The 26488-nt window shown below is 42.7% G+C and overlaps 1 protein-coding gene across 1 annotated transcript in view; it reads left to right on the top strand.

Annotated features, from left to right (window-relative positions):
* Window positions 1-26488, top strand: part of BTK (Bruton agammaglobulinemia tyrosine kinase) — a 32964-nt gene that overhangs the window by 1042 nt on the left and 5434 nt on the right. Inside the window, 14 exon segments of the mRNA NM_001243576.1 lie at window positions 8778-8947; window positions 9503-9601; window positions 11732-11800; window positions 13536-13617; window positions 20212-20340; window positions 20655-20722; window positions 21793-21980; window positions 22390-22452; window positions 23054-23108; window positions 23393-23472; window positions 23653-23780; window positions 24557-24631; window positions 25352-25523; window positions 26022-26238. Coding sequence (NP_001230505.1) covers window positions 8807-8947; window positions 9503-9601; window positions 11732-11800; window positions 13536-13617; window positions 20212-20340; window positions 20655-20722; window positions 21793-21980; window positions 22390-22452; window positions 23054-23108; window positions 23393-23472; window positions 23653-23780; window positions 24557-24631; window positions 25352-25523; window positions 26022-26238 — 1566 coding nt within the window. The 5' untranslated portion in view covers window positions 8778-8806.

Here is a 26488-nt window from a genome sequence, read left to right as displayed (position 1 = left end):
TGCATTGGATTCTTCTTGCCCCTTTCTTCCCTTGCTGTTTTTGCTTTTCCCTTTCTCCCTACTTGCCTAGTGCCTCCCCCATAGGATTGCTGTGAGCAGTAATTGTATTCATCTATGTAAAGCAGTTAAAAGTGCCCAGCAATTGTCAGGTTTCCTATCTCAGTGTTTGTGATTATTTTTATTCTGCTTGAGACTTGCCAGTGTCGGCAGAGGGCTTGCCTAGAATAGTGTGGCATTTAGAATAAGAGGGACTGGAGTTCCCACTGTAGTGCAGTAGGTTGAGAATCCGACTGCAGTGGCTCGGGTAACTGTGGAGGCTCAGGTTTGATCCCAGGCTCAGTGCAGTGGCAATGGGTTAAAGGATCCGGAGTTGGAGTTCCCGTCGTGGTGCAGTGGAAACGAATCCAACTAGGAACCATGAGGTTGCAGGTTCAATCCCTGGTCTTGCTCAGCAGGTTAAGGATCTGGCATTGCTGTGAACTGTGGTGTAGGTTGCAGACTCAGCTCAGATCTGGCGTTGCGGTGAAGGCCGGCAGCTGTAGCTCCAATTAGACCCCTAGCCTGGGAACCTTCATATGCTGCAGGTGTGGCCCTAAAAAGCAAAAAAAAAAAAAAAAGCCAAATGAACAAAAATAAAGAAAAAAAAATAAAGGTTCCAGAGTTGCCACAGCTGAGCCATAGATCCATAGGTCGTAGCTATGGCTCAGATTCAACCCCTGGTCCAGGGAACTTCCATAAGCCATGGGTGCAGCACTGACCAAGACATCTTTGGATGTACTGCTGGACCTCCAAATGGAAACCTGGTCCAATTTCCTGGCCACCCAGCTCTCCAGGGGCAAATTCTCTTATTCATGCTATTTGGTCTCTTATTCATGCTGTTTCTAGAAGCAGTGTTCCATTCAGTTCAGGGGCTATCTTCTGTATTGTTAGTTGGGTGCTAGTTCTGCTCCTTGCCTCATTTTGCATGCCAAGCCCCTGACCAAGGGTGCTATTGCCTCTTGAAGCCTCAGTTTCTTAATAAAACAATGTCACCTACCAAATAAGTCACAAAATGCAAAGACCCTACATAATATAAAGCATGCTATTGAAAAGGGATCCTTTAGCATTAGCCCTCTCTGGTCTCTTCTGACCCCTTTTATTATTCAGACTATTTATCCTCTTGCCTTAAAACTCAAATTCCTGTGGCTTATGGCTAGTGATGTGTTTGTTTAGAATCCTTTGTTAACTCCTTATGGTGAGAACTAGTGCAACTTTCCATCCTCTTCTAGGGTCTTGGCGCAATTTTAAATTATCATCAGTATGATTTACTATTTCCATTCGAGCAAATTTCCTACAGAGAGTTTCCTTTCAGTGGCCTAGACCCATAGCAGGAAGTGACTTAGGTATAAGGGGAAGATTTGGTTTTTGAAAACCAGTTGGGGTGTTCTCCAAAGTCATCAGATACCTGCTGCCTTTCACCCATGGATGCCACACCGATGTCTGATTGCTAGCTCCTAGGAATAAGGGGGAGCTAGAATTTTCAGCGAGGCTGTGCTCATTAAGAAGCTAGAGATAGACCTTGACCTAATTCACTCCAAAGCTGCTAGGTTATGCAAATGAAGCCATCCGGGAGGGGGAGAGAGATCTCCTCTGAGGACCCTGAAACAAATGGGCCACGTGTGACTTTCAGTTTCTCTGGAGGTTCATGTGCACTGACTGAGGGTGTTGGGAGAGCATTCGAAACACAAAAGCCTTCATCCCAGGCTTTCCACCTCATTCTCTGAGAGCCACCACCATTATTGCCCTTAGGGTTAACATGGCTTAGCTGAACTTCCAGGAGAAACTCTTCTCACAGGCTTGCCTCCCAGAAATGAAAATGAACTATTAGCTCATCCCTACATATTTGTCTGCAATAGAAACAGAGTAAAAAGAAAACTGATTAGAAATAGAAGAGAAAATGTGTGAGGAAAACAGGCTCTCTCAAATCGCTATTTGGCATAGATATTGGTTACCAGCATTTCTGGAAACGATTTTGTCAACATGTTTCAAAATGCAAAATGTACATACTTTTTGACCTGGTAACGATGCTTACATAGAGATCCTATTATCATGGGGAAATTTTTAGGAATAATGTTAAATGAGACCTTTAGATATTTCTGGGAAAAGGTGTGTTGGATGGATGGATGGATGGATGGATGGATGGATGGATAGATAGATAGATGGATACTTAGATAATGTCAAGAAAAATAAGCAAACTACAAATAGTATGTGCAATATGATCTCAAATATGCTAAGAAAAATGCAGAGAAAAAGAATGGAAAGAAATATGCCTAAATGTTCATGCCTCTGGATAATGAGATTATGTGATGTTTTCTTTTTACTATCCCTGTACTTAAAGCATTTTCTATAATGATCATGTGTTATTCTGATATCAAGGGGGAAAAAAGAAAATGTTCAGACCAGGAAAAAAAAAAACTCAATTGAAAAAGAAGGCCAAAGAATTCCCTTGTGGTGCAGAGTGTTAAAGATCCAGCATTGTCACTGCTGTGGCATGGGATTGATCTCTGACTCAAAAACTTTTTTTTCATCTTTTTGGGGCTGCACCCACAGCATGTGGAAGTTCCCAGGCTAGGGCTCAAATCGGAGCTGTAGCCTCCAGTCCACACCACAGCTACTGCAACATTGGGTCCAAGCTGGGTCTGTAACCTACACCGCAGCTCACGGCAACACCGGATCCTTAACCCACTGAGCAAGGACAGGGATTGAACCCGAGTCCTCATGGATACTAGTTGGGTTTATCACTGCTAAGCCACAATGGGAACTCACCTGGCTCAGGAACTTCCACCTACCACAGGCGCTGCCAAAAAGAAAAATTAAGAAGGCCAAAGGGGCACACAAGTCCCCAGTGAAAGACAGACACCCCATCAGTCACCCTCAGGGCAGAGGGGGCACTGCTCAAAGTATTACAACCAACCTGATGCTGAATCCAAACAGGCAGATTAGCTAACTGGCTCTCCTATCATTATTGCTTGGCCAGAATCTATTTCCTCTGGCACAGGGCTGAAGAGATGATGAATCACAGAGACCCAGAAGTTTCCAAAACCACAGAAGAAAATTATAAAATGTTAACAATATGAAATGCTGAAGAAGAACAAGAGCAGGGAGAACCCTTAGCAATGACTACAGCAAATGAGAACTTCCCTGGTTAGCCAGCAGCCAGAAAACTGATTTTGGCTGGAAGCCTTCACCACAAATTTGGTCACCTGTAGTGCTCACCCTGAAGCTTATGGTCAAATAATTAGGTTTCACTGGGGCCTGAACCAAGCTTCTTGGGAACTTAACTAGAGTAATTACAGCTCTTGGTTGCTATGGTTACGATATTTTAAAGAAGACTTTTCTTCTGGTTCCAAGACAGGGGAACTCTCAGTCAAAATGTCAGTCAAAATCTGAGATTCTTAGGACTGAGAAGAGATTATGAGTAGGCCAAATTTATCCTATTAGTTTTACTCTACTCTAGTTAGAGACCATTGATAATTCTACCCGATTTCATAGTAAATCCTCAGGAAGATAGGACTAAAATGGAAACAAGGGGTAACACGTAGTCCATAGTCCAATACATAAGCCAGACCTGGATTTGCTGCTTTGTCTAAGTAACTGAGAATTCATTCTGAGAATGGAAAACTATGATCACATGTATAAGAATGTTCATGGGGAGTTCCCGTCGTGGCGCAGTGGTTAACGAATCCGACTAGGAACCATGAGGTTGCGGGTTCGGTCCCTGCCCTTGTTCAGTGGGTTAACGATCCGGCGTTGCCGTGAGCTGTGGTGTAGGTTGCAGACGCGGCTTGGATCCCGCGTTGCTGTGGCTCTGGCGTAGGCCAGTGGCTACAGCTCCGATTCAACCCCTAGCCTGGGAACCTCCATATGCCGCGGAAGCGGCCCAAGAAATAGCAACAACAACAACAACAACAAAGACAAAAAGACAAAAAAAAAAAAAAAAGAATGTTCATGGTAGTACTACTTATAATTGAAAACAAACAACCTAAATATCCATCAGTATGAAAATGGATAAATTGTGATGTAGTCATCATATAGAATACTTGATGCATATAAAATGAATTAAAATGTATGGATAATGAGTTCCTATTGTGGTACAGCAGAAATGAACCCAACTAGTATCCATGAGGTTGCAGGTTTGATCCCTGGCCTCGCTCAGTGGGTTAAGGATCTGGCATTGCCATGAGCTGTGGTGTAGGCCTGCAGCTGTAGCTCCAATTCCACCTCTAGCCTTGGAACTTACATATGCCTTGGGTGTGGCCCTAAAAAAATAAAAGCACCCCCCCAATAAAATGTACGGACTACCGTTACCAAGATAAATCAATTGTAAAACATCACACTGAGGAGTTCCCGTGGTGGCGCAGTGGTTAACGAATCCGACTAGGAACCATGAGGTTGCGGGTTCGGTCCCTGCCCTTGCTCAGGGGGTTAAGGATCTGACGTTGCCATGAGCTGTGGTGTAGGTTGCAGATGCGGCTCGGGTCCCGCGTTGCTGTGGCTCTGGCGTAGGCCAGAGGCTACAGCTCCGATTCGACCCCTAGCCTGGGAACCTCCATATGCCGCGGAAGTGGCCCTAGAAATGGCTAAAAGACAAAAAAAAAAAAAATCACACTGAGAAAAAAAAGAAATTTGCTGAAGACTATGTACCACTTATATTAAAACACAAAACATGCAAACCAATACTATACATCTCTTTTGGATACTTACATATGTAGTAGTAATATAAAACACAACACTCCAGATATGGGTCATCTTTATGGGGGGGGAGGGGGAATAAGATTGTGGGGGAGTACACAAAAGAGTTTTGACCGTATTTTATTTCTATAGAAACACACTGAAGGGAGTTGCTGCTGTGGTGCAGTGGATTAAGAATCCAACTACAGTGGCTCGGATCACTGCGGAGGCACAGGTTCGATCCCCAGCTGGGTTCAGTCGGTTAAAGGATCCAGCATTGCTGTAGGTCATAGTTGCTACTGGGATTTCAACCCCTGGTCTGGGAACTTCCCTATGCTGTGCATGTGGCCATTAAAAAACCCCTAAAACTGGAAACAATATGGCACAATGTTAGGATTCTATAGAGCTAAGCGGTGAATACATGAGTGTAATCTTATTCTCTGTACTTTCTGCCTGTTTGCAATATTTCATAATATAAAAGAAAGTACATTCAAGCAAAGTTTTATATTCACAGTAGACAATGACAACCCTAAAACAGAGTTGATGTTCTACCTAAACCCTGTGTTTTTACCCCATTAACAATGAAAAATCTTGAAGGAAATATAGCCGATGACTCTAGAATACCCCAATTAAACAAGATCTTGTAGAGGCTTTAAAGGAAAATGTAAGAAAACCGGTCGGAAGAGTCCTCATGTGGGAAAAAGTACAGTTGTCCATTAACAGGGACAAGATCAAGATTTCTAGCCTAGAGGAATATTACAGAGGAAAGTGCCCTTGAATCCCGAATTCTCACAGGGCTGTGGAGTCACGAATAGATGAAGCTGGGCAAGTCAGATAACCTTCAGAAATATCACTTTCCTCATCTGTTTGTTGTGAGGAAGGAATAAATGAAAGAATGTGTGTAAAATGCCTGATAGATGGGCTGCGCCAAGAGAAACAGGAGTTCCCTTCCATACCTCTGAGGATAAAAGAGAATGGCCAGAATCTTCTTCCTGGGCAATTAAGTAATGCTTTAAAGGAGAAATAAACAGAAAATGCTGTTTATTGGATAGTCTGGCCAAGTAGTTACTTGAACTATGACTGGCTATTTCTAACTAGCATCTCCCAGACCCTCCCCAATCATAAACAGGCTGTGTGTCCTTTTCTGATTTTTGCTCTGATGTAGTTCCTAACAGTGTTTTATCTTAGCAATGAACAAAGATAGAAACCAGTTCTGCAAGTGCTACTAATATTAATTCTTTGGTATAGCGCAGTTTTTAAAATGGCTGAACTCAGTAATAAGCATTCCCTTTTGGAATTCTAAAACTCCATAGGGAGCTGGGAACCTGCAAAAGTGCCTGTGTGAAAAATCCTTGCATTTGTGTTTAATAAAGAGAACATTATAACATTGGAACTCTATTTTAAATGAAGAGCTCTGTGTGTGTTTCTGTTCTTTTTTCTCCTCCCCTTTCTTTCTCTATATGAAGTATGTGTGTGTGTGTGTCTGTGTGTGCGTGTGTGTAATATTCGTGTCACTTCCGTTTCCACCCCCACCACTTGAGTGAGGTGCAGGGTCAGCCCTCCCTGTGCATCTTTTGTGGTCAGATTGACTCTGTGGGCTGCTGAAATTGTTAGAAAAAAAATTTGGACCTTCCATAATAAGTACCCAAAGAAGCTGCAACTACCCTCTAAAGCAGAGTGTCCATTACACACCAACTTTCACGAAGACATAAAGGCAGATGCCTCTGCTTTCACTTTAGTGGTGGATGAACCAGTGGCGACTAAGGAAAAACTAATACACTTTCAGGCTGTGTGTGTCTGGAATGGATCACAAGGAATATGGGGAAAGCAACCCAAAAAGGGGCAACCATGCCATGGAAGTCCCGGAAGTCCTCCAAATCAATGATCTAGAGGTAGAGGCCATTTCACCCCTAGCTCAGAGGGGCGATGGCTAGTGAGAGGCTTACTTACTTCCTCATACTTAGACCAGCAATAAACCCTACCCCAACACAGACACTTGAAAGAGAGGAAGGCTTCCTCTTGTACAAACTGGATTTGTTCTAAAAAGAAAAAAACAGAGGCAGCTTCTAGGAGGACTTGTCTTATAGGGAATAAAGAGCAGAGGTCAAGCTTGAAGCAGATGCTGGGTCTGAGCAGAGATTGTATCCTCCAAGAAATTGCAGCAAAACTTAAGGTAAAATGATGGGTGTGCTTTACTTAGCTAAAAGAAGCACAACTGGACGTGGTTTATTGGGATTCTTCCGATCCAATTTACTGTTACTCAATTTCTTTAGAGTATTATTTTGTCTTCTGTAAGTTGAGTCTCTGATTGTGAATAGGTGCTTAATTGGAATTCACCATGGGAACGAATGTGATATTAGTACAGGGATCTCCCTAAGTTGGCAGTTCCTGAGACTAAATGATCATGACTTGGTTACCACTACTTCTGAGTACATGGAAATCTTAATGTTAAAAGAAATCTCTTTGGAATTTGAGCTGAATCTCAATGCTACTGAGAATTCTCGTTGGTAGGAAACTCCTATCAGTTTGCCACTCCACTCCCGTGAGAGACCATTTAACCCGGGGTGTCAGAGGAGAGCACTGTGGGGCAGGGTGTGGGAAAAGTTTTGCTTCTTTGCAATTTTTCTCAAAATATCATTGGAGAAACATTGAACTAATCAACCACCAGAAAACAGTGGCATCCACATGGGGGTAAGTAGCAAAAAAGATCATTCTGAACATTCCTGGTGTTCCTTTAACCTTTTTTTATTTCCCCAGCATGATAATAGAACCTTCTACACCACAGGAAAGAGCAAAATAATGGTGTGGATAGCCTCAGGCTTCGATAAAACCATTCCTTTGCTTTCCTGGTGTGAGCAATAACCTATGCTTGACAAGTAGAAAAAACTACTGACTTTATTTGTTCTTCTTCCATGATGCCACCTAAAGCACAAGTAGTTACTTAAAAAAAAAAATTATCCCCTTCAGGGAAAAAACCCACCTCCAACAAAACTTGAGGGGGAGGAATCTGGTAAATTTTTTTCAGTGTTTTTTAGTGTTCTGTTTTGTGTGTGTGTGTGTGTGTGTGGCAGTATTTATATTTTCACCTTATCTGGTCAATGAAATTTAGGGATTAATAATACAAGACCATGTATTTAAGTGAATAACTGATATGAATGTGTTTTGTGTGAATATAAAAAAAATCAACTGGTGACTTTTTGTAACTTCCTTAGTCTTTCTGTATTTCAGTTACCTAAGCTGAATCTTTCTGAAGTAGTGTAAGGTTTAGAGAGGCTAAACAAGTTAGTTTCCGTAATGATCAGCGATGGTATCTAGGAGAGTAAGACAAGTTGCGTCGATTTTGCCTGATGCTGTGTCCATAAGAACTAATCTAAGCCAAAAGGAAGGGAAAAGCCAAAAGACTGAAGCAATCACCTGTCAAAAAAATTGTTTTTCACTTTTAGAACAAAGCTTCTCTCCTTTGTAGTTCAGCCAGAGGGTGATGGGCAAAATCAGTTGTGTGGCAGTTAATATATGTCCATAACTGCAGGTGCAGCCCCCTATCCTGATTAGACCTCTTGGTTACAGACCCCAGCAGGACAATGTGTGAAAAATTACACTCACTGTCTAGGAAACCAGGAACTGAAAGTCCAATATCTGCCTCAGTGGAGTTCTGGCACCTGCATTATCTCTTCTGGGGATATCAGGGTCAACAGATGCACATAGACTTTTGCTGTTCACAGATTCTGCACATATCATAAAAGGGTGGTTAGTGTTGAACAGCCTCCAGACAATACCAAGCACATGGATACATATCATTTGATATCCAGAGGATCCCATTGCCTTATACAAGAACCCAGCTTATGTGAATTCCTGAGGTAGAACTAATCCCTCCAATCCAATGTGCCTCCATTATACCAGGAAACTGGCAGATGTGGAGGCTGTGGGAGGAGGACCTCATGGTTAGAAACTTCTTTGTTAGCTTTGAACTTTTCTGTTCCATTTGAAACTAGGTGGCTAGGCTGAGGGGAAATGAGGAGGGATGAGGATCAATGTGCTGGGTCCTCAAGAACTTTCATTACCAACAGCATACAGTGAGCTCCAGAAAGAAGAAGCTATGGCTGCGGTGATACTGGAGAGCATCTTTCTGAAACGATCTCAGCAGAAAAAGAAAACATCACCTTTGAACTTCAAGAAGCGCCTCTTTCTCTTGACCGTGCAAAAACTTTCCTACTATGAGTATGACTTTGAACGTGGGGTAAGGTTCTCTGCTGTGAAACCTGAGTTTTAAGGACTTGGTCTTAGATCTACCTTGAGGAGGAGGTAGATCATGTTTGGTTGGAGGAGAGAGGTGGAAGCGACTTAAATACACTTCAAACTCAGCAAAATATTTCCTAGCCCAGAAGTAATTACGGTCATACTGGAGCAAAAATTCAAAGGTGCTAAGAAGCCATGGGGGAAAGTCTCACCATGGATTTTTGCAATTGATGTGCACTCATTAAATAATTGTTGAGAATGAAATCCAAGACTTGGAAATTGCTTCCTTATTTTTTGTTATAAAGGCAAGTGCAAAGTAAATACAAATCATCCACTCTTCTCTAGTATTTGCCCCCCATCTAGTAGTCAAAAATAGTTAGATTAATAGATCTGGAAGTTATTTGGATTTTGTTTGTTTGTTTCAAAACGACAGGTCCTGATGTAGATTGTGGGTGTCACCTCAACTATGTTGAATGATTAGATAATGAAATCTAATCATCTGGTTGCTTAATTGCTCTTAATGTTTCTCCATTTTCTTCCTCATTCTCTTTCTCAGAGAAGAGGCAGTAAGAAGGGTTCAATAGATGTTGAGAAGATCACCTGCGTTGAAACAGTTGTTCCTGAGAAAAATCCTCCCCCTGAAAGACAGATTCCGGTGAGAACAGAACATTGTCAGAACTGAGGCTGGGCGCCACACCCTGGGGGTCGAGGGGTGGGGGCAGTGTGCAGTTAAGAAACTTGGGGTACTTCAGTTTTCTGTAAATAAACTGGGGATGCTGTGCATTGTGAGACACAGTAAGACTCCCTTACAAATTCTTAATTCTTCATATTGGCTATACTGAGACTCGACATCTTTTCCCCAGACACAGAACAACTCACTTAACCTGGAAACCTTGTAACACCAATTTTAAGACAATATCATATGAAGCTTTCAAACTGATCAGAGATGATTAGTTTTACTCCCTCAGGCACCAGGATCAGATTTACAGGCTTGAGTTAATCTGAAAGCCAGAACCCTGGGACTCTGAGTCATGATATTCTTTAATAGCTCACTGTTTCTTCTCTTATTTCCCAGAGCCTCTTCAGGACATAACAGCTACTGACTTCCTAGCTGATTTTTTGAAATATCATTTTTCCCTGATGACAAGAATAATATATATTTATTATAGAAACTCTGGAAAATACAAAAAGAGCACAAAAAAGAAGATAAAAATAATGCATAAACCCATTATTCAGCTAAAAAAATTAACATGCTGCTGTATGGACTTACAGATGTTTTTCTCCATTAATTATACATATGCTCACACTAATATATATGTTATGTATTTAAAACATAGAGTCATACTACACATCTTGCTTTGCCACCTACATTTTCAATTTAACAGTATATGAAAACTCTTCCCCATGACACTAGATACTCTTTAGTAATATGATTTTAATGACTTATAGTATTCTCTATTATGGATACATTGTAGTTTGTTTAACCAATCTCCTATTACTGCATATTTAAGTTGTTTCCAATCATTTGATATCATAAATCACGTTGAGAGGAATATCCTTGCATACATCTCTATCTACTTCTTCCATTCTTTCCCATATGATAACTTCCTAGGAGTAATATTTTGTTGTTTTTCTTATGAAACCTGTAAGCTTTGGTTATTTTTATATTTTTACTCCATTTTATTTTGTAGAAGTAGAATTTGAATATTATACACTCTTACAAGCTGTGTATGAGAGTATCTATTCCCCTATATGTGTTCCAGTACCAGATATTTTTATTTGTTAATGTGAAAACCAAGAAAAATATTTCATTGTTGACTTATTTCGCAATTTTTTAGTTACTCGTTAGGTTGAACAATTTTATATCTACAACTCATTTATAATTTTCCATTTGTGAATTGCCTGTTAATTTTTGGCCCATATTTTTTCTATTGAAATGTTCCCCTTAGTCTTGTACATTTTAAGAGATCTAGATACATTAACTTTAACTATATGTGAAAATATTTTTCCAGTTTTTCATTTATCTTTGAATTTTTTATGTGTTTTTTTTTTTCCTTTCTACAGCCACACCTGTGGCATGTAGAAGTTCCTAGGCTAGGTGTTGAATCAGAGGTGCAACTGCTGACCTACACCACAGCCATGTCAATGCTGGATCCTTAACCCATTGAGCGAGGCCAGGGATTGAACCCTAATCCTCACCAAGACTATGTTGGGGTCTTAACAAGCTGAGCGACAATGGGAACACTTATTTTTTTAAAAACTAGGTTTTTTTTAAACTGGGTTTTAAAGCCTGTGTCATCAAATTAGCTCATACTAAATGTTAGAACTTAATGGTTCTAACATTTAGTATTATATTAGAGAGGGCTTGCCTCTCACAAAATTATATAAATAATCACTTGTCTTTTTTTCCTGTTATTCATAGTTTTATTTTTTTTAATATAAAGGTCTTGAATCCATCCAGAATTTAATTTGGTGTATGTTGTGAAATAGCAGCCTTAACAACCCCCTCACCTCTGACAGTATTAGTGGTTAAATGTCCCAGAACCATTTATTGATTAACCTCCCTCTCTTTAGTAATTTGAGATGCCTGAGTTTGTTTTTTGTTTTTGTTTTTTTGAATGAGTATGTGCTGGATCCTATGGATATGTGTCCCTACTGGGATATAGAAAGAAATCACTAAGGATTAGCATTGTCTGTTTAGTAGAGCCTTCTGGAACCATTGCAAAGGACTTCCAGAAAAGAACAGTGCATCAACCAATAACTATGATTTCTTCTATCATTGCAGAGAAGGGGTGAAGAGTCCAGTGAAATGGAGCAGATTTCAATTATTGAAAGGTTCCCTTACCCCTTCCAGGTGAGGTATTTTCTCTCACTAGCTCACAAAGGGAGCTGTAATGTAATCATTAGGGATGGCATGGGCTGAGAGCTGTGCTTTTCTATTTTTCAATCCAACATAGTTTCTTTTAGTCTCTACACCTCAATGTACTAATTCTCAATGGCACTAATTCTGTTATGGTGTGTCTTGTCTATGGTAACTGCATTGAGAAAGATGCTCTGTTTGTTGTGTGAGCATTTCAACTTCCTTCTGGTTCTGCCTATCTGTCTAATGGTGGTCATGTGGGTTGAAAAGACAGAAAAGAGGAGGTAAGGAGCAGTATTAGGAAGTTAAGTGTGAGGAAGGCTTATTAGACTCACATGTAAACTTAAATTGTATTCTAATCTGGAATAATTGAAGAGCCACATAGACATATGTTTGTTAGATGCAATGTGAGCCATAAAAAAGAGCAAGAGCTTCAGATTCATCTTCGATTTGGCTTGCTTCTGTCCTGAGAACTCTGTAGGCCACGTGTCATGAAAACGGCAGCCTCTGCAGCAGTGAAAGCCAGAAAAGGAAGTGGAAAGTCTCAGGGGAGTGGGCTTTCTGTCATGGATTTATGAGCACATTAAGACTAACGAACAAAAAGAAAAATGTAAAAGGATCTTGTTCAGGTCCCTGACTGTGACAAAGTTTATAAAACCTGTTAAGGAGGGATGTCTTAGACATAGTCTTAACTACCACTGTTTTTCAACAAGTTTATATAGTTTGACCATGCTAGTAGATAATGCTAAATAGCATATAATTCAAAACCAATTTAAATTTGACTTTATTTATTTATTTCTTTAATGGCTGAACCTGAGGCATATGGAAATTCTCAGGCCAGGGATCGAATCCCAGCCACAGCCGCAACCTACATTGCAGTGCCAGATCCTTTAACCTACTGCGCCGGGCCAGGGATCAAACCTGTGCCTCCATAGCAACCTGAACCACTGCTGTTGGATTCCCAATCCACTGCACCACTTTTATTTTTGTTTTTGTTTTTTACATTTGACTTCAGAATCCACTATGTGGTGTCTATTAAGTCTGTGAGGGTTGGAACCACACCTTGTATGGTTTGTACTTCTTTGAAACATTTAGCACAATGCCTTGCACATGCGTGGTGTTCAAAAAAATAGTGACTTATTTGATGATAATGTTTAATATGTACTTCACTCTTTTTGAAGTAGGTTGTGGTTTCAAACTTAGTTTATTTTGGCTAATATTGGCAAGGGGAGGCCACTAGGCACTGGAGGGAACATTAGCCATGAGTTAAAATTTTGCTCCATATTGACCAAGTGTATAATCCGTATGTACTAATCAAGACTTGTTACAAAAATCATTACATCAATTATCTTATATACAAACCCAAAGTTTAGTAAGATACTAAAACATTCTTTGTTGGATAAATGCAAATCCTGTCTCCAGCAGGGACTGAAGATTATGAACTAAGTTAACGCATAAATTGAAATTCAAGTCAAGAGGACTTAGGAGAAGTCACAAAGCTAAAGAGTTTCTAAGTCCTATATCCTTGGATATGAATTGTTCAGGAATTTTTCAGATGGTGGACATGACCCCAGCCCCACTGCTCACTGAAGATCCTCCTTTTTCACCTGTTTGTTTGTTTTCCACTATCATTATACAAAGTTGTACCTTAAGATAAGTTCCTTCAAGTTACTTCTTTCTTTTTTTTTAACGACTCCTACTTCTGAAGTCTGTGTGTCCATTACCCCAGGTTGTATATGATGAAGGGCCTCTCTACGTCTTCTCCCCAACTGAAGAACTGAGAAAGCGTTGGATTCACCAGCTCAAAAGTGGTGAGAATTATTTGGAAAATAAACTAGTTTTCAAAGAAAGGAAGGGAGGAAGGAAAGAGAATTTGAGGGAGGAAGAGAGAATTTGAAAGAGAGAGGGAGAAAGAGGGAGAGAGGTGAAAGAAAAGAGAAAGAAAGAAAAGAAGGAAGAAAAGGGGGTCAAGAGGGAAGGAGAGAGGGAAGGAGAGAGGGAAGGAGGAAGGGAGAAATGGAGAGAGGAAAGAAGAATGGATGGAAGGAAGAAGATGAAAGGAAGAAAGAACGAGGGGAAGGGACTGAGGCAGAGAGAGGAGGGAGGAGAGAGAGAATGACGGGGGTGGGGGGAGGAATATTGCATTTTCAATATTACTGTTACAATTGAGTTTACTATTCCAGCATATGAATAAAAGATCACGTGCTAGACTAAGAGTTTCAACCCAGTTCTACTACTGTCTATGTAGTGCAATTCTATAGTTGTAGGCTCCTCCATTTCCCTGTTTATAAAAAAAGTCCCATTCTTTACACCAATTACAAGGGTGGTTTGGTGTAGCATGCAATGGTTATTTCAGTATTTTAAACCCTAGGTATGAAATATCTAGTTCCAAAAAATTAAATAAATGATTATGAGAGTGTTTGGGGTCAGAGTAAAGAACCTCAATCCAAGTCCTATTCTACCACTAATAAGCTGGGTGACTGCTGGTAAGTAAGCCAAAAGCTTTTTTGAGGCTCAGGTTCTTCTGCTGAAAGAGAAGTAATAATGATGCCTACCATACCTACCTCCAGGGTTGTCCTGAGTATCAAATGAGGTAATGTATGTGAAAGCACATGGAAAATGGGAAAGCACTATATATCTCTTCATTGTGGATAAATATTTTCCAAGAAACTGTTTCTTGTTCCTTGCTTTGTGAGGACCTCAACTTGAACATAGTTCAGCATAGACCATAGAGTGTGCTCGGATAACATTGACTGTAAATGCTTGTAGCACAGGATGCATGCACACATATTTGTGTGTATATATAGCCACATGTCAAGTGACTTAGAGATTAACTGGTTGACTTGACATCAGGAAAGGCTGCCTAGAGAAACAGGAAGGATGGCAGACTGATAACGGCATGGTTGGGTTATTGCATGACAGCCCTTTGTCTTAATAAACATTTAGATTCTGATATTTGGTAGCTGACTACACCAGCTTTGTTCATTCCCTTGAATGCAAGTCTGATTGGCCAACATAAAAATCATCAAATCTTTCAAACTGAAAGAGAAGAGGAGAAAGGAAGAGTAGGTTCGTTTACTGAGTTCTTGTTATGTACCAGATATCAAGCTAAATACCTTATATTTATGATCTCACTTAAGCCTCACAGCAACCTTGGGCTAAAAACACTAACACTTAATGAGCGCTAACTCTGTACCAGCCTCTGGGCCAGGTGCTTCAAACGTACTAGTTTATTTAATCCTCACAATAAGCTTATGAAGTATGTCTTATTCCCCTAGTTACAGATGAGGGAACTGAAGCTATGGGGTTAAGTAAGTTGCTCAAGCGCACACAGTGACTGAGTGGTAGAGCCTGTGTTCTTATCACATCCCTAGGTCTGTTTGACTCCAAAGCCTAAGCTCATTGCATACTTTTCTGGTGCTTGGTTCTCAAGCCCAGAAATTGCACCTGTAGCTGGCTGCAATATATTTTAGAGTAAAGCCATGTTGAGATTATAAAAGAAAAGCTGCTTCCCAAGCCAGTGACAGAACAGGATTCAATTCCAGAAGTCTGCCTATGAAACTCCATATTCTCCACCACTGTACTGGGACTGAATGGGTCAAGCTGGAGCACAGCATTATGGAAAGTACATTCCCATCATTCTAGCTCTAGTTAGTGAAATGCATGCCCAGGGTTTCCAGATAGCCTAGTTTTTCAGGAAAGCCAGCCACCCAGTTAGTGAGTGGCAGGGTCAGGCTTTGAACTCAGGCTCTAAATCAAGGTGCTACCTCCAAGGCAGAGAAATATACCCAGAGGCTGAGCTGGAGCTCCAGAGGGCATATATATTCTTACTTTGGTTTTCCCCACAGTGCCTTATACAGTGCCTTGCACACAGAAAGGGATTGACAAATAGGTGTGTTAATTGATTTTTCTGTGAGAGTAAACAACCACCACCAACTTGGGATCCACATTGATGGACAGCTAGGATTTAGCTTGGAAATAGGGGAAGATGGGATATAACTAGTTGAGGGAGAAACAAAAGGGAGCAATGTGGCATGTATAAGTTAGTAACTCCTTTAACACTTCAAACACTAATTTCAAAACCAATTGTAGGTTAGCCCAACAAATATTAAATGCCCACTATATTCAAAGTATAAGTAATGACTGAGGATAAGAATATCCAGCTTGTAAATGCAGTTTATTGACTCTGATATTAACCTTACTATGTTGATTATGCCTTGCTATTTAAGTTTACTGAGTAAAAATTACAACATTTAAAAAAAATAAGGCCAAAACAAACAGAAACTGCCAATTCCACCACTTAACAGTTGGTTCATCAGTGTGGGAAAGGTACAATTTTGCCTTCTCTTCCCTTGTACTTTACCAAAGGAATCCCTCCCCCCCCCAGTTATTCCAGACCTGAGTGTATGTCTTGTTGAATCTGCTTGGGCTGACAAGCCCAAAAGTAGGCGCCTTGCAACAAATACCACACTTGCTGGGAAATTTAGGTGTAAGTCCTAATGATCCCAGAACAGCCCCAGGTTCTGGCAATGCCAATAGTGAGATATTCTAGAAGCAGTAAAATCCCACTCTAGTGACAAGTTATCCCACTCCAGGGTAAAATGCACCCACTGGAAATCACTAACGAGAGAAGGAGACCACATGGAACACTGGCTACTTCTGCAGTGGTATTCGGCTATGATGGGGCATGAGGGAGACTTCCAAGGTGCTGGATCCAAGTGGTAGTTAAACAGCTGCAGACAAGTGTGGCTAGCTGGATACCTTATGTTGCACATTTTATTAAATGTAAGTTATACTTCAATTTTAAAAGTAGGGCCTCAGGTACCTCATATTGAACTGCCATCTTTTTTCAGTGACACATTCCATGCCAAGGTTGTATCACAGAGGACTTAGCCATGGGCTCTCTCCTTCCATTTCCTTGACTGTGACAGTGGGCCATTTAATGTTAGAGCACCACAGATATTTTTCTGCATTCACTCTGGAATCTTTATTTGGTGAAGCTCAATAGAGCCAATCCTAACTGGAACTTCAAAAATAAGCAAATGATCTGACCTCACCAAAATGAGTGAGTGAACTTGGTGAAACTCTAATGACATATATGGGGAGGAATAATTCATTCATACCCCAAACAGAGTTTTAGCCATTATCCTGATAAATATGAAAATGAGAGAGCAGCCCATCAAGTGCTCGGAATGTGCAAAAACCATTAGTACTTCCCAGACAGGGCTGGACCTAAGCATTGGTGAAGTAAGCAGTCTTCTAGCCCTCCCACCTGGACTCTGTCATAGTCAACTCGGACTACCACATGTCATAGGCCAGATGGCTTAAATAACAAACATTTACTTTATTTATTTTTGTTCTTTTAGGGCCGCCCCCACGGCATATGGAGGTTTCCAGGCTAGGGGTCGAATCAGAGCTATAGCCGCTGGCCTACGCCAAAGCATGGCAACACCAGATCCGAGCCACATCTGCGACATATACCACAGTTTATGGCAACGCCGGATCCTTAACCCACTGAGCGAAGCCAGGATCCAACCTGCATCCTCATGGATACTAGTCGGGCATGTTACTGCTGAGCCACAACAGGAACTCCAACAAACATTTATTTCTCACAGTTCTGGAAGCTAAGGAGTCCAAGATCAAGGTGTTGGCCAACTTGGTTCCTGGTGAGAACTCTCTACATTGCTTGCAGACTGGTCACTTTCTCACTGTGTTCTCACATGGCAGAGAGAAAGAATCTCTTTCCAGTCTGTTATTTTTCTTCTGGGCCACACCCTCGGTATATGGAGGTTCCCAGGTTAGGGGTCAAATCATAGGTGGAGCCACAGGCCTACACCACAGCCACAGCAACACAGGATCCGAACTGCGTCTGCGACCCACACCATAGCTCATGGCAATGCTGAATCCTTAACCCAGTGAAGCAGGCCAAGAATCAAACCTGCAACCTCATGGATACTAGTCAGATTCATTTCTGCAAATCCATGACGGGAACTCTTTCCAGTCTCTTCTTATAAGGGCACTAATCCCATCACGAGGGCTCTACTCTCTTGACCTAAGTCCTTTCTAAGAACTCCCTAAGTTCCCACCTCCTAACATCATCACACTGGGGCAGGGGTGGTGGGGAGCTTCATCATATGAATTTTGGGGGACACAAACATTCAGTCTGTAACACTCTGCTTGGGCAATTCTCTCCTAAGTAGCTGGAAACACTAGCTCTGCATTAACCAATAAAAGAAGGGGTTCATCTTCGAAGGACCTCTTAAGAAGTAGACATTACTTGGAAATGCAGGGTGAGTTCTTAATGAGCATGCTAGAGGTGGGGAGGGCAGGTAGCCCTATAGCCTCTCATGAGCATATTAGCATAGCTTAGTTTATCAGAGCAGCTAGCTGTTAATTAAGAATTTTTGACATGGGAGTTCCCATCATGGCACAGTGGAAACGAATCTGACAAGGAACCATGAGGTTGCAGGTTCTATCCTCGGCCTTGATCAGTGGGTGAAGGATCCGGCATTGCCGTGAGCTGTGGCATAGGTCACAGATGCGGCTCGGATCTGGCATTGCTATGGCTCTGGCATAGGCCAGCGGCTACAGCTCCGATTAGATCCCTAGCCTGGGAAGCTCCATATGCTGCGGGTGCGGCCCTGAAAAGACAAAAGACAAAAAGACAAAAAAAAAATTTTTTTTTTTTTGACATGTCGGCTGGTGCCCAGGCCTGCACCCAAGGACTTTCAAATCCCTGGATGAAGGGTAGTAACATGGGAGGAAGGGCAGAGGGTGGGAGCAATCAGTCCTGGCTGGGAGGATTATCTGGAACATTGTTCAGAACTGCCAGTACCTGGAAATAATGTTAAGTCAGACAGACTTTTGGTTGGTTTTATTATCAGTTAAAAGTTCTCTACAGATGATATAGCTAGCCGGTTAAACAGTGCAATGGTGAAGGGGTATGCTGAAAAAGTGAGGGGTGAAAGTGGGCAGAGGAGACTAGTTAGAAATCTTTGTATCTATGTTTAGAAAAGCATCAAGATAGCTTTTTTTTTTTTTTGCTTTTTAGGGCCACACCTGCAGCATATGGAGGTTCCCAGGCTAGAGGTCAAATCAGAGCTGTAGCTGCCAGCCTACACCGTAGACACAGCATCACAGGATCCGAGCTGTATCTGCAACCTACACCACAGCCACGCACGGCAACACTGGATCCTTAAACCGCTGAGCAAGGCCAGGGATTGAACCCGAGTCCTCATGGACACTAGTAGGGTTTGTCACCACTAAGAACTCCATTTTTTAAAAAGATAGCACTTTTTGTTCATTTGCCTGTAAAATGCACTTGGCCATCAGTAGCTTTTAGGCTTTTTGTTCATTTGCCTGTAAAATGCACCTGGCCATCAATAGCTTTTAGGCTTCCCCTAAAGTCTTAAGTAACTGGAGTGTGACTAGCAAGCTCTTAAGACTTAAGCTGGTCTCTACAGAGGAAGATTTTGTTTTGTTTTTATCTTTTAGAAAAAGTTATCCAAGGCTTCTATTTAGCATTCAATGCTGAAATATATGTATCCGCAAACATATATATTCTTAGACCAGCCTAGGTCTTTGCCTCCACACTAGCTATTGTCAATTATTTCAGTTGTCTTTGCTTCTCTGTTATCTGACAAATCCCAGGATGACTTGTCTAACTGATTTCAGGTTAAAATGCTTGCAATGCCACAGTATTAAAAACTGTAACACTCATTCCTCCTGTCTGTAAACCATCTCTTCTCTATCCTGGGAGATCTTTGGGGCCTCAAAATCAGTGAGGGAAATGGAACTGCTGTGTTTGTCACCCATTATGGGCTCAACCCACCTAAGTGGGCCTAGGAAGGCTGAACCATGTTTATTCTCGAGGTAGAATCACCTATATTTGATCCTGAGCTCTGCTCTGTTGACTCACCTGTGAATACAGAAAGTGGAGGCAGGAGTTCTTACACAGGCAAATATCTCAAAAAGGTGACTTAAGGAGCTGAGCCATTGGTATATGGAGAGCTGAAGTGAGAGTCTGACATGGGCACACCGTTTCTCTTATCTGTAAAAGACCACTGAAGTGGACACCTGCCTTACAGGAAGATTGTAGTGGCTACTGGGAAAACACAGATAACATATTTTGGTTCTGGGGATGTGGAGGCATCAGATAGGCTTATCATGTTGGTCACTGGTTGAGAGATAGTCATCATAACAGACTGACCACTGAAGAATGACACAGGAACTCTCCAGGGCCAAGCATGTGAGCCAACTGGTCCTGGGTCTGCTTCCGTTCAGGGTGGCTGAGGAAGGGGCAGGTTGTTTGAAGTTACCACTAAATTCAATGAGGAAAACATGTCTATGGTGGATTCTCCCATATGCAAGACGTGATCTCTCTCTCTTTCTCTCTCCTGCTACAGTAATCCGGTACAACAGTGATCTGGTACAGAAATACCACCCTTGCTTCTGGATTGATGGGCAGTATCTCTGCTGCTCTCAGACAGCCAAAAATGCTATGGGCTGCCAAATTTTGGAGAACAGAAATGGAAGTAAGAGATCTGATCAGTGTAATTTCTCCCTCTTCTGACTCTATCCACTTTCCCAGGGGCTCTCAAACCCAGGTTTGTACATTTTGGCCAGCACACAAAGGAGCCTGGGAGAGGGGATTTTAGTGGGGGCCAAAACCCAGCTGATGCTCTGCTCTCCCAGCTTGGTGACCTGGAACTGGGCGATATCCATCCAGACTTTTCCCAACTTACCTAAAGGCACCGTGTTTAAGAAAGAACACAGTTCCTGACCAAAGCTGTCCCTAAGCCCTTTCCGAAGATGCACTCTGTATCATCACTGGCTTCTTACTTTGCAGGCTTAAAACCTGGGAGTTCACACCGAAAGACGAAAAAGCCTCTTCCTCCCACACCTGAGGAGGACCAGGTATACAGGGAAATTGAGTGCTGCTACTGCTTAAATAGAAATTGACAGTCACACCCTGGAAACTGACCAGAGTCTTAGAATTATCCCTAGGATCTGGTAGTGGAAATTGGTGTTCTTGCTGAGATTTGTCCTTCTAATTAGGACTTCCTCTTTGTGGAAAACTAGAGGGCTATTAGGAAGCTCTTGGCAACCATTTAACCCAATAACCTGTTTGAAACAAAACAAAGCCTGATTTTTTTCAGCGAAAAATAATTTCAAACATAAAGTTGAAAAAGTTTAACCATGAATACTCCGTATACCAATATCTTGATTTTACCACTAACAGATTACTTTAAGACTTGATTTTAGGAGGTTCCTGTTTGAGGTCTATAAAGCCCTTTCTCATATATTGTAAGTAAGCAAGGCAGGAATTATTATGTTCATTCTACAAACAAACAAACAAAAAATAGAGAAGATTCAGATCCACTTAATAGATTCATATACTGGTTTAGGGCCAAGAAGGTTTCCCGATCATGGCTGTACATTTTTTTGTCCAGGGAGCTTGAAAAATACTGATGCCTGGGTCCGATCCTCAGAGATTTTGCAACTGCCACTGCTTGGATATAGGGACTCTTAACTGCCCCCTAGATGGTCCTGATACACATTCCAGGCTGAGAGCCCCTGCACGGGTGTTTAAAAATGGTCATTGAATGAATGCTGAATATACCTTTTTTAGGGCTGCACCTGTGGCATATGGAGGTTCCAAGGCTAGGGTCTAATCAGAGCTACAGCTGCCAGCCTATGCCTCAGCCACAGCAACATCATATAAGAGCCATGTCTGCAACCTACACCACAGCTCATGGCAATGGCGGATCCTTAACCCACTGGGTAAGGCCAGGGATCGAACCCAAAACCTCATGGTTCCTAGTCGGATTCGTTTCCATTGCACCATGATGGGAACTCCTGAATATACTTTTTTATTTTGCCTACTATAGGTTAGAATGGTGTCCCTAAGTAAGAGTTGGGGGAAAACAGGAGAGTGCTTAATATCTAGCCAATCACCCCCCTACTTTTTTATCCTAATAACACAGATCTTAAAAAAGCCACTGCCCCCTGAGCCAACAGCAGCACCGGTCTCGACAAGTGAGCTGAAAAAGGTTGTAGCCCTTTATGATTACATGCCAATGAATGCAAATGATCTACAGCTGCGGAAGGGCGACGAGTATTTTATCCTGGAGGAGAGCAACTTACCCTGGTGGCGAGCCCGGGACAAAAATGGGTGAGTCCACGCCTGCCCTTCCTGAGCCTTTCGTCCGCCCACTGTACACACATGCATGATCCCCTCTGTGGTATCTTGATCACAAATTGTTCTTCCCACGCCAAAGTGAATATATTCCCCCTCTAAGTACTTCCCAGAGTTCAGCTCTACACGGGGCCACCTCTCTAAGCCTATAGAGTCTGGCCCACATGATGTCGTGAACAGGTAATCAACACCACATGTGCAGAGGCTACGCACTTCACTGGCCTGGCTGTGCATCAGCAACATGGTCCTCTCTGAGGGAGAGGCACGGTTTATATACCTCCATTTGAGATTGGTTCTGAGCCGAGGGATACAGGGCATCCCAAGCTGTCTCTCTCCCAGGATGAGGAATGATGGATGATGACCTGCCATATTGTCTCCTCTACAGGCAGGAAGGCTACATCCCTAGTAACTATGTAACCGAAGCAGAAGACTCCATAGAAATGTATGAGTGAGTATGCTTTTGTTCCCAGCAGCATGATCTTCCCATAGGAACCATTATAGTATAAACTTTGTTGTACTTTCAACAAAATTTTTATGTCAGTATACATATTAAAATCAGTGTCAACTGGGTCAAATAAGGCCACCAGCTCAAGTTAGGGCCTACATCTTACCCTCACCCTAAACATCCTGTTGATGAAAGCCAGAGAGTCACCACATCCCCCTCGCCCCCAAATCCAGAAGAATCACACTCAAAAGTGTTGACAACCTGATGGGAAACATTTGAAAGGGTGAACATGTCGGACTTCTGCGGTTTCCTTTCTCCCTAACCATGGAAGTGGGCTGTCCTTGAAGGGTCTGTCCCTGATCCCCTCCTTGCCCCTGCAAACTTCTGCCGCCAGCCTTTGCCCTCTACTCTCCATGTCCATGAATCTTCAGTGCCAAGCAGGCTTTGGGAAAGGGATGTAGTGTGCTATGCGCAGATAGGCACTCAGTTAATAGGGGCTGAGTGAATTGACTCACTTACTGGGATGGATGAGCTGCAGGGCACTCTAACCTCTGAGCCGCTCACACAATGGCCTAGGAGCCACCCCAGCACTCTCTCTTTGCAGGTGGTATTCCAAACACATGACTCGGAGTCAAGCTGAGCAACTGCTAAAGCAAGAGGTGAGTGTGCAACCACGAGCAAATGGCATTCTCCTTGCACGACAAGTGAGGATCCTGAATTGAGGGCTTGCTGCTGTCTGCCACCTCCAGGCAAGGCAGTGTCAAGGCTGTCATTTTATGGGGTCCCAAATATACTTTTCAGTGTCAGAAGCAATGAGGCTGCAGCTCAAACATGGAACTTGGCAGTGAAATCAGGGCTTCTATTTTCTCTCGGGTCTGGGCAGGTGGGATGCAGGGTGAATGCCACTTCCTCCTGATGGTCAGCTTCTTTTTCATTGTTTCAGGGCAAAGAAGGAGGCTTCATTGTCAGAGACTCCAGCAAAGCTGGAAAATATACTGTGTCTGTGTTTGCTAAAGCCACAGGGTGAGTCTTACTGTTTCAAGGCCCTGGGGACAAAGGACAGGGGGTGACCACCCAACAGCTCCCTATTGGAGTGCTCCTCCCACTTCCTCAGTCCCTTAAACTCAAAACTCATTTCTCTTCACTTCTTGGGTCCTTTGGACCCTTGTTCCCAAGTTGCTGACTCAGCATCCACTTCTTCAGGGAACCTCAAGGGGTGATACGTCATTATGTTGTGTGTTCCACACCTCAGAGCCAGTATTATCTGGCTGAGAAGCACCTTTTCAGCACCATCCCTGAGCTCATTAACTACCACCAGCATAATTCTGCAGGTAAGTACCAGGACAGCCCAGAGAAGAAGGCTATGACAAGCACCAGGAAAAGTAATTCAGGACAAGGTGGTGAGGGGAAGAATAAGCCTCACAGGGTAGTGGGAATTAGCTGTGAAAATAAGCCCCTGTGATGCTGGAAGAGGTGGTCAAAGGCAGACCTTCCACCCAGGAGGGACTGACTTCTTATTTGGTGACTGATGCTCAGAGCAAAGGAAAGAGAAGAGATGGCAATATTCATTGAGTTCCTGGTGTGTGCTCAACAATTTCCTCATTGCTAGAGGACACAGGAAAATTTTTAGTCAAGGTCCTTGCCCTCAAAAAACATACAGGCTTGAACACATCAGAAGAGAGTTTCTAAACAGTGTAGACATTCTAAAAATTGGGAGATTGGTGAGAGCATGAATACACAGGAAAAGTTTCATCAAGAAGGCTCACTGCTGCCCACCACGTCCAGGTGAGGCAGTGTCAAGGCTGTCATTTTATGTCCTATTTTTCAATATCAAAAGCAGAAGTAGGATGTGAACTAAGCCTGGGCTGGGAGGTAGGGGTGAATTTAGTTGGGGAGTATATTTCAGTTAGTATTCTCTTTTTCTGTTCCTGAAAAACATTTGTGAGAGGAGAAACTTGCAGAAAAATTTGGGTTCATGGAGAGCTTCTGGGATTTAAGATGTACTAGAAGGATGAACACTGACAGTGTGAGGCTTTAAGGGAGGGTGTGTGAGGTATCTCACCCCCTGCCTGGTGCCAGCAGCATGACCCTCTTTGTTATGTTTCAGGACTCATATCTAGGCTCAAATATCCAGTGTCTCAACAAAACAAGAATGCGCCGTCCACTGCAGGCCTGGGCTACGGTAACTGCTTATTTCTCTAGAGTAGGGTGGACCAGCCAGTTGCAAGGACTACGTCTGGAAGACCCCATCAGATCTTGCCTCTCCAGCACACTGTCCTGTCTCTGCTGCCACCAGGAAGGTTTAAAACAGAGTCAAACAAAAGTCAGCAGATGATTTTCTCCCTCTGGTGGCTCCTACTGGGACTGCAAAAACATAGATTCCTAAAAGGATTTTTTATTTTAATTGTGGGGAAAAAATCAGAAAGGGATCTTAAGAAGTTGTCTAGTTGATCTTCTTTCTTTACGGTTGACTTATACCTCAAATTTCCAGATTCATCCAATCAGTAATCTCCTGTCCTTGAGCAAAGATGGATTGGTACACCCCCCCCCCAAGAATTTCCCTTTTACAGCTTGTCTACTTTTTTTTTTTGCTTGTTAGGGCCGCACTCGTGGCATATGGAGGTTCCCAGGCTAGGGGTCCAATTGGAGCTGCAGTTGTTGGCCTACACCACAGCCACAGCAATGCGACCTACACCACAGCTCATGGCAACTCCAGATTCTTAAGCCACTGAGCGAGGCCAGGGATTGAACCTGCAACCTCACGATTCCTAGTCAGATTTGTTAACCACTGAGCCACTATGGGAACTCCTGCTTGTCTATTTTTACCCCCAGTAGGGATTCTTATGTAGGAATTATACATGCATGACTCCCAAAGAATCACATCAAGGCTTTGTTGTTACAGGATCATGGGAAATTGATCCAAAAGACCTGACCTTCTTGAAGGAGCTGGGGACTGGACAATTTGGAGTAGTGAAGTATGGGAAATGGAGGGGCCAGTATGATGTGGCCATCAAGATGATCAAAGAAGGCTCCATGTCTGAGGATGAGTTCATTGAAGAAGCCAAAGTCATGATGTGAGTTACAATCTAAACTCAACTCTCAATCCAGTCTAGGAATCCACTGTAGTTTAAGGTGATGTACAGTAAAAGAGATTTGGGACCAGGGCCTGAGGTCAACATGTGATTTGTGGGAGTCCTAACTGCTAAGGTACTCATTTCTCTGCCTTGGATTTTGGTGGAGAAGAGTACTGATCATGGGTGGGTACCATCTTAGTAGCATCTGGGGGTGAACATAGAAAATGAGACTTTGAAAAGGAAGACTGATTCTGATGTAGCCTTAGTGCTCATTCAGCCCTGGGCTTGTTTCCTGTTCTACTGATGGGCTCCAAATCCCAACTCACCATCACATATTAGGCACTTCTGGAGTTTAGGGTGGGAAAGAAGAAAGTCAACTTGTTACTATGGTCCCTTATCTGATACTCTATTCCCAGGCCAACTCCTTTCCTCCCAAGCCCCCTTCTGAATAGTATGCAGAGCCAGAAAGGGGGGACTAATTCGTTGACTCTCCTGTAGGAATCTTTCCCACGAGAAGCTGGTGCAGCTGTATGGTGTCTGCACCAAACAGCGCCCCATCTTCATCATCACTGAGTACATGGCCAATGGCTGCCTCCTGAACTACCTGAGGGAGATGCGCCACCGCTTCCAGACTCAGCAGCTGCTGGAGATGTGCAAGGATGTCTGTGAAGCTATGGAATACCTGGAGTCAAAGCAGTTCCTCCACCGAGACCTGGTAGGACCTCAGAAGGATTAGCCTGGGTCCAAGGGCTGGGGGGGGGGGTGGAAGTAGAAAAGGAAGACAAGTGGATGAAGAGGGTTGTTGGAACCATCATTTCAGTTCTAGAAAACACTCAAAGTTTGCTGAGCCTCTCCCTCAGAGGTCAGCCAGTCAACAATCTCCAGGCTCAACATTACCAGTTCTGCTACCATGGGAGTTAGAGCGCCCACTCCCAGCCCCCTACCATGACAAAGAAATGCTGGGG

Source organism: Sus scrofa, chromosome X, assembly GCF_000003025.6.
Source record: "Sus scrofa isolate TJ Tabasco breed Duroc chromosome X, Sscrofa11.1, whole genome shotgun sequence".
Lineage (NCBI taxonomy): Eukaryota > Metazoa > Chordata > Mammalia > Artiodactyla > Suidae > Sus > Sus scrofa.
Note: the sequence above shows the minus strand (reverse complement) of the source record. Positions and strands in the feature narration are given on the sequence as shown.